This window comes from Tupaia chinensis, unplaced genomic scaffold, assembly GCF_000334495.1.
Source record: "Tupaia chinensis unplaced genomic scaffold, TupChi_1.0 Scaffold138260_1, whole genome shotgun sequence".
NCBI classification, from domain to species: Eukaryota; Metazoa; Chordata; class Mammalia; order Scandentia; family Tupaiidae; genus Tupaia; species Tupaia belangeri.
In genome coordinates this window covers 312,840-325,132 of record NW_006198158.1, presented here as the reverse complement: position 1 = coordinate 325,132, position 12,293 = coordinate 312,840, and the positions used below count along the sequence as shown (strand labels likewise).

General features: G+C 42.1%; 1 protein-coding gene across 1 annotated transcript in view; it reads right to left on the bottom strand.

Annotated features, from left to right (window-relative positions):
* Positions 1-12,293, bottom strand: part of MSN (moesin) — a 91,001-nt gene that overhangs the window by 22,072 nt on the left and 56,636 nt on the right. The window contains exons 3-6 of the mRNA XM_006161122.3: positions 5,729-5,824; positions 2,774-3,048; positions 1,073-1,156; positions 222-368 (exon numbers count right to left, since the gene is read on the bottom strand). Of these exons, the coding sequence (XP_006161184.1) occupies positions 222-368; positions 1,073-1,156; positions 2,774-3,048; positions 5,729-5,824 (602 nt within the window). The remainder of the gene's footprint in view (positions 1-221; positions 369-1,072; positions 1,157-2,773; positions 3,049-5,728; positions 5,825-12,293) is intronic.

The window sequence follows — 12,293 nt, the reverse complement described above, 5'->3', positions numbered from 1 at the left end:
AGGGTTCAATAGCCACATATGGCTAGTGGCTACCATAGTGGACAGTGAAACTCTAGTGAACACAGGATTCAGAGGCCTGAAGGGTTATGCAATCATCTGGGGTATACTAAATTAATTCAAGAATTAAGGTGAGATACAAGAGGTAGAGTCTTACTCCATGATAAGGGGTGAGCTCTGAGTGTTGGAGTGACCCAAATAAACTAGAGAAGTCTGAGGCATACCTGTCATTTTGTTCATAGATATTGAGACCCAGGGCATCTACCCCCAGCCATAGCTCTGAGCCTTTCTTGTTCTTGATGCTGAAGTAGTTCACACCATACATCTCCAGGTCTTGAGCAATTTTCAGATATTCCAGGACAGCATCCTCTCTAAATAACACAGAGTACAGAATCACTTAAGAGAGTTAACTGATCAGACCCAGGGGGACAGGAAGCCTGCTTTCTCTATACTCCTGACAAGGATCTTGTTATCAGGTGTATGAAAGGGGACATAAGGCAAACAGATGATGGTGAGGAGAGCACAACCTGACTTTTTCCAAGCAAATCCTGTTGACAAAAACCAAAGATCTGAGGTTCCCAAGAAGAGTAAGACTGGATTGACTCTTACTGGACTCACACAATAGCTGCCATAGAAGCAGTTTTCTTCCTCCCATTCATTTTGACAGCCTTTTATACAGGCACATGCTTTGGAGAGCTCAGATAGAGTGGTAATTGCAAAATGATGAGAATTGTTCTTTAAACCAGACAACCTCTAAATGTTTTGCCAAGTTTAATGAGCCTCTTCTCCATTTCCTTCTTCTTGGGGAGGAGCCTCTGGTGGTGCTGCAGCTCCCTAGAGACCCAAAGATCCATTTTTTATGGTCAAAACTGGGCTACCAGTTGTCACCAATCATCAAAACAAACAAAAAAAAGGACAGCGTTGTGGTCCTGGTTTGCCTTCTTTAAGTGCCAGCATTCCCGTCGCTTTCCCTAATATCCACCTATGTACCCAGTTGTCTGCCTCTTTTCCCCAGAACTAACTCTAATTCTCACTGCAAGGGCAGTGGAACCCATAGCTGCCAGGGTAAGCTTACCTGAGCATACCTCGGTGTTCCTCATGCCAAACCTGGATCCGTTCTTCCCACTGGTCCTTGTTGAGTTTGTGCTGCTCAAGCACTCTGGAAAGAGAATGGATAATAAGCAGTTTTAAGCACAAAATCAATATTCAGGAAGGAAAAAAAGTTTACTTAGCTCTCTTAGGGATTGATACAAAGAGGATATAGAATCAGTCCATTGAGGTTATAGTGGAAGTAGCCTGAGATTATAGCAGAAAGGTTTAAATTAGACATAATGAACTATCTAAGAGGTAGAAGAGCAAAAAGAAATTATGACAAAGAAAGACAATGAGAACACCTTCTTTTGTACCTTTTACCAAAAAAATCCAGTAATTTCTGTGGTCTCTAAGCATAGCAGTAATGTATTAAGAGTTTGTGCTAATTAAGGGATCTAAGAGTAGGGATGGGCCTCATGGAGCCAAGTACATTCTTTCTTAGACTCTCTTAAAATCAAGAGTTTGTGTGCATAAGATTAATATTTGGGATGAGGAGGAACAGATGGTGCCACAGTAGTAATGTACCTGGACCCACATGGGAAAGGTCTTGAGTTTGTGTGCTCGGACCTCCCCATGCATGCTGGGTGTGTGTATCTATGATTCAAGCCTCCTAAGACAGGGAGTGGATGGTGGCAAGAAGATCCTGATGGAAGTACCTATCTCTCTCTCTTTCTCCTTCTCTCTTATGGAAGAGATAAATAAATCAGAAAAAAAGGATTATTATTCAGAGATGAGAGGACAGGCTTTGACTACAGAAGAGAGAACTGAGGCCAAATGGTTTTGGGAGAAACTAACAGGCCCAACCTCCCAGATCTACTAGATCTTAAACAAGGCTTAGTTTAAACATGCCGTCTTGGATAATCATGGCAATGACCCAGGTAGAGCCCCAGGGCATAACCACTATATCCCTAATACCTTCCAGTAGATTGTACACATGTCATAGCTCTAATGGAACTGGGGCTCCCAGAATGAAGCAGAGCTTTTCCTTCTAAATCTATGAAAAATAGCAACTGGGTATAGTGGAAAAAACTCAGGGCTAAACAATTTAAGAGACTAGGGTTCCCAGTCTGGCTCTGCCTCAAATGAACTATGGGAGTTGGGGCAATTCAATGCAAGCACCTCTATTTCCTTAGCCATGAAATGAGGACAAATCCTACCTTATTTGTTTTACGTGTTATTGAAATACTGAAACAAAAATAATGAGTATTTCAGAACTTTCAGCTGTGAAGTACATAAAAGCCAAAAGGTCTGTAAACTGGTTATCAATAGTAAAAGCCTATTTGAACTCTCCATTTCCCTGATTTGCATATTTCTTTCTCTCCCTTGTGAATTTCTTATGTAAGCTGTCTAAATCAGAAAAGAAAAAAAAAAAGGAAGAAAGTAGAACTAGAAAAGGGAAATAAAATCAATCTATCTCTGGTTCTATATAAGTGTCTTCCTCCAAGGTAATAAAGTTCTGTAATCAGGCAGACAGATGGGGTTAAAGGGGCTTTTTATTTTTGAGAGCCAGCAAAACAACAGCGTATGACACTATATACAAATACATCTCTCTGGGCAGCACAATATAGTCCTCTGACAGACCCTAGTACAGAGAAAATTAACTGAAAGTCCATGTGGAGCAGGGATTGGTCAGCCTTAGGCTGCAGTCACCTCTGACCAGTGAAAGGCCAGAGTACTCCCTCACCTCTGTGGCAGCAGTTTGTCTCCTGCCAGGTAACCAGACTTGTGCACCTCCTTATTGAAGTCACCATATTTGGACTGGACAGCATAAGAGGCCAACAGCACAGCTGTCTCAGGTGGGCAGTAAATATCATCATTGAGAATACCCTCCTTCACTTGCAGAAAAAACAGGCGCTGGGTGATGTCCTGGATCAATTCCTCGGATACATCCTCAGGGTAGAACTTGGCCCGGAACTTGAAGAGCAGAGGGCTTTCCTTCCGCACATCCTGGGCTGTCACCTGGGAGCAGCAAGAGGTTATAGGCTCTCAAAAAATAGGATTTAGGTAAGACAGAATTAGGAAATAATAATTCAAGTACTTATAATATTGAGAATGACCTTGAGGAATCTAAGACTACAGCATGTAGAGAAAAGAGGGTTGGCTCCACGGTACAGCGGTTATGTGCTGCTTAACAGAGGCTGGATCCCACATAGTTACCGCTATGTCAAATCCCCCAAGCAGTCAGCCTAAAACACACCAGGCCATGTGTGAATGCCCAAGATCCAGTGGGCTGGAGGATAAGAGGAAGGAGATTATGGTGTGGTCAGACCTGTGGAGGCTGTTCATCTCTCTGTGTCTCTCTCTTGCAGGGACACACACTCTATAATGAATGAAGAAAACACACACGCACACACACACACACACACACACACACACACACACATGCACACAGGGAAAATTTAAGAGATAAGATTTCTTACAATGGAGATATTTCTACCTCTCAGAAAATAGATATTTTTGATAAAAATGAAGCAAGAAAATGTGATTTCTATTCGTAACTTGAGATAGACATTCCCAAGTAGAGCGACAACAGCATGTCAGTGTCAAAAAAGGCTTTGGCGAATCTTTCTCAGCCTAAACCCTCACTAGTTGGGACCATGAGCAATTAAAAAATCTTTTGAAGACTTTTTTTTAAAAGCAATAATACAATACAAGAGAATTTCAAAAGCTCATGGAAAATGGAATTAAAGTATGGCTTTATTTTACTGCAAAATAATTTTGAGACTCATGAATAGTTTTGTCATATGCATTTTTCCATAAAATTTCTTAAGATCCCTATATTTCAGCTGGAAAATTTATATACAGTAATCAGCCAGTGTATTTATCAGCATTACAGGGATAATGATAAAACAATGCTTAAGTCAGAAAATGGAGAAAGGTAGAAAACTTCCTTTGTTCCAAATAATGATGTCCTAGTATTAATCATTTTTTATATTCAGTGCCTTTGTAATCTACTTTTGTCATGCCTGTGTAACTGACACAAGATAAAATTCTGCATTTTTAAGAAAAATAGAAGTAAACTTCTCTGGTTAGAAAATAACAAAAGGCTTTAGGGATAAGAAAGCAGCTATAGAGAAGTGTCTGTAGGTAAGTGGAAAGATATGAGAAGTAATTAATTTGGATAATTCTATAGGGCTAGGTGTCAACACACTGGTTAGTCAGAAAAGAGACATTCCTTTCTTAGGCAGCCTTATCCCATGTCCCTAATTACTTCCTATTGCAATTTTCTTCTGAAATTACCTATAACTCACTGAGGATCAGAAGCTCTCAAGGTACCATTAACTGAGAATATACCCAACTGTCCCCAAATTCTGAGGGTAGGTTTAAGAAAGCTCTTTTTTTAAGGCTCCTCTAACCCCATAAATTAGCAAAGTAAAGACCAGAACATATGATGGAGGCCTCAGAAGTGGCTAAGCAAGAACACAAACTAGGTTGTATTTTAAAGCCTGAAATCAGTTCCAAACAGTTCTGCATCTGTCCAGCAAAAAGTCTCAATATTTTGGGAAAACAAGACTACCAGCCTAAGGTCGGGCACCCACTCTATAGACCCAACCAGGGAAACAAGCCACAGGACAGTATGGAGACTTCTAAGGACAAAGTCAGCCAGTTTGAGGATACTGAGGACTTCCAGGTTCCTATGAAGATGCTGCTTGGATCAAAGAGTTTAAATGAACTAAAATCATATCATTTGGAATCCAGTTGAGGTAGAAGATCAAGAAAGAGGGAAGCATCTGTATGGAGTTCAGGTATAAATTGACCAATAGGATGGGGCAGCAAGATATATATATTTTTCTTTTTATTGCCAGAGGGCCTGTGTACATATGCACAAGCATGAGAGAGAGAGAGAGAACTGCCTGTCTCACCCCCAACCCCATGGGGGGTGGTCATGCTGCAATCCTTTTTCCTTCATTTCTCCATCTCTTTAGGATTCTCGGCATGCACACACACATGTTTTTCAGGCTGCTGGGGTTGGGATTTGAACCACAGTTGGCCATGTGGAATCTGACTCTCAATGCAGTACTTAACCACCACATTATGGGGCCAGCCTAAGAGGGTTTTTTTTTTTAATTTTTAAGAAGGTTTTTTTTCCAGTTCAAGAGTCTATGGCTTCTCGGGAACCAGCAGTTAGCGTAATGGCTATGTCACTGGACTCCCACGTAGTCGACCGCGGTTCGCGTCCCGGACCCGGTGGCTTAAAACTCATGCCGGGCATGTGTGCGTGCATGCCCAAGATCCCGAGAGGAGAATGGAGGAGAAGGGATTGCAGCGTGACCATCCCCTCTGGGGGGTGATTTCTTGCTTTCTGTCTCTATGTCTCTGTCTGTCTGGTGAGCACACGCACCTTCAACTTTAATGTGGTTTTAGTCTAAAAGTTTAAGACAGAGCTCCTAGTAGGAAAGAAAGGGTATTTTCTTCCTTGGACAGTGGTCATTCCACTGTTAAAAGTCAAGTGGAGATAGAACAAGAACTCTGCTATGGCTCAGTTCTCTGCCCTTATTTTGATTCAGACGGTCAACAGACAATTCAGTGACAAGCACAGCTCTAGGTACCCTGGGGTTGCCAGTTAGCATATGTTATCCCCTGAACAAGTTCTGGTGGAGGGATGGATTCCAAACCTCACAGAGGAGTAAGCAGTTACCTTCTTATTGAGTTTCAGCCAAGTGGAGAAACCCTTAGTGTCTTGGTACTGCAGACCAAAGAACCAAACTTCCCTCAGGCCAATAGTTTTCACCACCTAGAAGAAAAAAAAAAACACAAAATAACCATTGATTGAATATTTATCTAACCTGTGTTAGTCACAGAGGACATAAAAGTAGAGCCAACATGGTCTTTGCCCTTACAGGGTACAAAGTGCTTGGAGTCTGGCAAGCAAATACACTTGAGCAACTGCCAGGAACTGAAATCAGCATCTCTGCACAAAGTACTTCTGCTGAAGAAGAGGAGGGATCTATCAGAAAAGCCATACACATTTTTACACAGGAAAAAATATATAGAAAAATATGTCATTACTTTTCTGACAACCTAGTGCTATTTATGAGCACTGTCACATACTAAGAACCTTACATCCATTGTCTCCTCTGATTTTCACAATAGCCCTATGATTTAATTACAATTAAGCCCATTTTATGGTTGGTGAAAGTGAGGTTCAGAAAAGTGAGATAATTTGCCCAAGGTCCAAGGAGTGAGTGACAGAGTTAGGATCCAAACTGGGCCTGTTTGACTCAAAGTCCATTCAAATCCAGTGCTTTATGTCTCCTCCTCCCTCCCTCTACAATGCCATATATAGCCTCCCACTCCCAGGATGAACTGAAGGCTGAAGGTAGAGATTGTTGGATGAACTCCTTCATCTTGTACTACTAGTCAGAACCCAGTCATAATTCTCCCTACTACTCATGTAGGCTTAGGGTGAGAATGAGGGTAAAAACAGATTGGATACCTCAGTACAGTAGCTGAGGGGCCCCCTCGGGTCCTGGGCCTCCTGGCTGAGCAATGGGCAGGAAAGGGAGGCTTGCCAGGAGAAGACAGATGGGGTCTGTTCTCCAATTCCTTGATATTAGCATTTTAATGGTCTGGCTATTGGCCCAACCCCAGCATGCCCACCATTGGGGTTGGCAGCAATGAAGCTGAACCACATCCTAATGAGGTCAGGCTGGCACCAAGCAGTCTTCTTTACCTTTCCTTTGGTGTGAGGCAGGTGTAGAATGGGTGGTTAGGGAGAGGTCAGCAGAGAATCTAATATACCTAGAAATAGAAGCTGGGAACAACGACCCAGTGTTGCCGATGTTTTTCCCTGTGAACAAATTAGTATCTCCTCTCAACACACACACACACAAGTGCACAAGCACACACACACACACACACGTGCACACACACGCCTCCACCATAACCACAAAGCTTGTATCCAAAGCTAGGGTCCCCACACACACCCAGATTTTATAATATGGAGCTTCAGAGGCCCCGAGGAAAAAGTAGCTCACATATATTAAGCACCTGTTAATGTGCTAGGCACTGAACATTGAACATTCCTGTCAGATTGTTAGTATCCTCATTTTATAGATGAGGGAACTAAGGCTATCTAAAAGTCACAGGGCCACAGAACCTTGGTGTGTCTGTACAAAGTCTATACCCTTTGTTCTCTAGCTTGCTATTTCCTAGTGCCAAGGACTCAAAGGAGCTAAGGATCCCTGGGGTTCTCAAGTGACTAACTGCTTTACATCTTTTGGCCCAGAAAGCCTATCCAGATAACAAATGTAGACTACTTCTGCATCTACATAGGCATCCTGGCTTTTACTAGGTCCAGCTAACAATCACTGTGGAGAGAAGCCATACCCCCAAAGCCATCGACCTCCATTGCTTACCAGATTATCCTTTCCCTTCATAGCTTCAATCACGTATCAGGAAACCTGAGTGAAATTCTTGTCTCCAACTAGCTGTGTAATCTTAAAGAAGCACATTTCTCTCGGTCTCAACTTCCCCATGGGTCCAAATTGGAGGAGGGGTGGTAATTTAAATAATCTATTTCTTCTCTCTTTTATATATAAGAGAGAAGTGAACCAGCCAGTGGTGTGGTAGTTAAGGCAGCTGGATTCCACCTGGTGAACTGCATGATTTAAGTCCTGAACCCACCAACTTGAAAAGCACGCTGGGTGCAGACACATGTGCGTGCATGCCCAAGATCCTGAGAGGAGAATGGAGGAGAAGGAATTGTGGCATTGTGGCTTAGCCATCCCCCCTGGGGTGTGATTTCTCACTTTCTGTCTCTATCTCTCTCTTTCTGGTGAGCACACAGGCCCTATAGCAAAAACCTCTCCAAAAAAAAAAAAAAAAACACTGGGTGCATGTGCATGCATGCCCAGAATTCCAAGGAGAGAATAAAGGAGAAGGGGTTGCAGTATGGTCATCCACTGGAAGAGCTTTCTCACCCTCCTCACACTCACCTCTGCTCCTGCCTCTCTTTCAGCAAGCATACATGTCCTATAGCAATTTTTTTAAAGAAAGAATAAATACAGGGCCCATACACATGAGAAAGAACAAACCCACCAATGGGGCCTAATCATTACACAATCTTTTTTCCCCCATTTTTCCATCCTCCTAGGCACATGTGCCTGTTGTGTTTTTCAAGCTGTCAAGGCTAGAACTCTAACTGTGGTTGGCCATGTGGGATCCAACTCGCTCTGTACAGCACTTAACTGTTGTACAACAGACTGGCCTTCTTTCTTCTCTTAATTTCTGTCATTTTACTATTTAAGTAACAAGGTTATTTTGCAACTAGCTAAGAAAAACAATTCCATTTCCCACCTACCTCTTGCTGATTTGGGCAATTTAAGTTCCTGTTTAGAAAAGATAAAAGTGGAGGTGGGGGGGGTTTGAAAAGATCAAAAGGCTTCCAGGATTTGATGGCCAGGTAAGTCCTTGACTCTAAGTCAATAGACAGTAGGAATTACCAGCAACTTGTAGAGAAACTTGAAGACTCATGTTGAAATGTGATAAATGGCTTTTTGCAGAGGATGAACAGGGTGAGTGTAGACAGAAAAACTTTTTTTAAGTACCTCTATCTCATCCTAGATCTAACATAGGGCTCAATTAACCATTCTAATGATTTCCCACAGGGTTACAGAAGAATAGTGGGTCCACATTCAAGTACTAAGAACAATCCAGCTGAGAGGTAGGGGTAGAGGCAGAGGTAGAAACCCACTGAAGATGCTATAGATAAGATGGATCATTAGGGCCAGAATGCTCACTCATTGGGGCCAGAATGCTCACTGGGCTGACTGGGAATAGAACTGGTACTGATATATTAGCATTCAGTTTTTGCCAGCACCAACTACACACCTTTAGAGCCTCAGAGACCTTAGGACTGAAGGGACGGAGGAAAACTCAGACTATTCATTCAGTCCTGGAGGTTCCCAGAGTGAACTCATAGCCTTTTTGTTTGTTTGCTTATTTTGTTTGTGTGTTTTTGCTTTAAGATGCATGCAGGAGGTGGAGGAGAGAGAAACATCACCAGATAGGGGGTAGCCATGCCAAAATCCTTTCTCCTCCATTTTCTTCTCAGGAGTTTGAGCAAGCATGAATATGTGTCTAGCATGTTTTTTCAAGTTGTTGGGTCCAGGACTTGAACTGCAATGTCAGCCATGTGGAATCCAGCAGCTTAACTTCCACTCCACTGACTGGCCCACTCTCTAAGCTCTTTTTACACTACATGGTCTGTTTCACTAGTGAGGTGGACATGGGTGTGAAGACAGAAGGACCAAAGTATCATGGGGATCAATGTTAGTTCTGGAATCCAGAGTAGCTCTGAGAAGTTGGACTAAGGAAAAGCTAAAGTGATGTCAAAACAAAGATTTCAGGATCAGTGGGGAATTTTGATCTCTGAGTACTGCTTCTTCCTTTGCAACACAGAGAAATCAGAAATATGTACATTTTCTATTTCCTTAGGCTCCATAACTTGGAGAGATGAGCAATATCTCTCAGTCTGCACTGAAGTTCCAACATGACGAAGTAAAGATGTAGGGCAATGGAAATATGATCTAAAGAAAATTGAGACTGAAAAAGAAAACATGACAAAACAAATGACCCTTGACCCCAGGCTCTAAGGAGATTTCCAATTACAGTTCACGGGGTGCTGAGAACCATTTGATTCGGCAACTCTTGGCCCCATTTGCAAGTCCCAACAAAGAAACAGGGCCAAGCTTTGCTTACTTCCAGCTTTGTGTACAACTGAGACTTCCATCCAGAGGAAAGAGAAATTTCATTTTCAAGTGGGAGGAACCCATCTAGGTCCAGGTTTCAGGAACAACCTCTGTGGCCTCAGTGACTAGGGTCTTTATTATTTTACTCTAAGAAATGACTCCATTTCTGAGGAAAAAAACAAGAGACTCCTTTTGATCCCAGACAGCCAGTTCATTTGACTTGAGCCAGTATTTCTGAGCTTCCATGGAAGAAATCCTTAAGCAACATAAAATAATAAACACATACACCCAGAAGACACAAGGGTTGGGTCTGGGAAGAGGGGGTGGGGGATGATAAGTAGATGGCTACAAGCCAGAATTTCTTGTCATTCTCAGGTTTAGTCTTAATCACTTGTGTAAATTTTAAATTCCACTCCTTAAATAAGTTGTTTTACTGTTCAAATAAATTTATACTGAAATATACTAAATCACATATATCCTACAGCTTTATGTCCCTCCTAAAACCTGCCACATACACATAGAGGATTAGGAGTTTAGTCATAAGACACTGGCTTAAGAAACTAGAGGTGGTAGGGGCTGGATGGTGGTACACTGGTAAAATGCCACATTCTGTGAGGCTGACTCACATGGGAAGGTTCTGCATTCATGTCTGGAAACCTCTCTAAGTATGCTGGGAACACACATGCCCATGGTCCAAGTATGGCTGAAGCTGAGGATAGATTATAGTATCAATATCCAGGGGGTGCTGTCTCTCTGTTTGCCTCTCTCTCTCTCTCTCTGTGCATATGTGTGTGTCTGTGTGACAAAATAAGCTTTAAATTAAGAAACAGGAGGCGACAGATTCTATTCAGCCTCTATTACACAAATCCCTAAAACAAACCTCAGAGTATCAATAAGATTCAAGTATCATAAACCAGAAAACTGAGGTCCAATGTGCAAAACAAAATCCTTAACTAATTGCTAGGAGCTTCTGGATGTGAGAAAACCCCCTTGCCTCTCAGTTGCAATGTGGAGGCTGCCTACTTCTGAAGTCTGTAGAGTGGAGAGGAGACCAGGTCAGTTCAGGAACCCAAAGTCTCCATTCTTGTACTCCCCCTGCCCCATGCATGTATCTGTATAAATTAAGAACATCATCAAGCACTTTAGAGGCCCAGCTCAGGATCAGGAAGCAAAGCTAAATCTTCAAGAAAATTGTATAATAAATTATTTATAAAATTGCGTTAATATCCAAACACTTGAAGTCCGCTGAGACACCATTACAGGCTTGGCAGTAACTGCATCAATCACCTACCTGAAAGCAATCAATGAACAATGGAAAGACTCCAAGAGGAGCTACCACCATTGCCACTTCTGTTACTCCATACTGTATGTGCTCAGGTGGTCACTGCTCTATAGTAGAGAACACGTTCAGCTGGGGTTCTAAGTTTTGGGAACAGGCAAAGGGGGTGGGGGCTACAAACAATACAGATAAAAAAAAGTACTGGGAAAACTAGAAATGCTACATGTTATAGTTCAAGCCTCAGCTACTCTACTTCCTACCTATGTGATCATCTAAAACAGATCTTTTCTCTTCTCTGAGCCTCAGTTCCTCAATTGTAGGCAGGGATACTACTAATACAATAACAGCCATTAGTTATTTCATAAAATAAAAAGAGAAGAAGGAAAAGAAAGTTTGCTGTCTTCAATGCAGAGTTCTTAAATAACTTACTGAGCTAGAAAGCTTCCTGATTTCTTTGCTCCTCATCTCAACTCCCAGGGCTATTCCACCTACCTATTTACCCTTTAATAAGAACAACCACCAGTAGAATGCCTGCACCAGGAATTTTCCTTATTTGAGAATTAAATCGCAAAATCTCTAAGATTAATGTAATTATCATTTTACTGAAGAAAGTCCTGAAATACTGAATGAGCTATCCGAGGTCAGACAACTAAGCAGCAGAATAGAATTTGAAGCCATGGCTGGCTCCAAATGCTATGCTCTGTACACCACCTTAGGCAACCTGGGGCTCAGGGTGTTTTTTTCATTCTTCGTGGTAGGACAGTTGCATGTGCTTATCTATGCCTATATAGGCAAGGAATTCCAAGTTCTTTAAGGGCAGAGATGGTGTTTGAATGTCAATATTGAATGAGTTAATGAATAAATGAATGAATAGATGCTCTGAGATTTAATCTCTCTCTCAGAATTCAAAGACCTTGAAGGAAGATGGGATAGGTAAAAATAAACTAAAGCAAGAGGTAGAGCCATTGGTTGAGGAGGAGCCTGGGAGAGGGCTCTTATAAGGGAAACTCAAAGTAGCAGCACTGGCCCTTAGTGCACCAGGCTAATCCAAGATCAGGAGCCCTGTGAAAATTTTCAGGCTTTAGAGGTTGGGGCACATGAGAGAATCACTGTAATAAAACATGTTTTCTCTTCTCTTTAGCTGTGTATATACTTACAAGAATAAACACAGGTAAATAAGAGGAATCGTGGGCCCCACTTCTTTTTCTCACCAGGCCCTGAGTCTCCTCAAG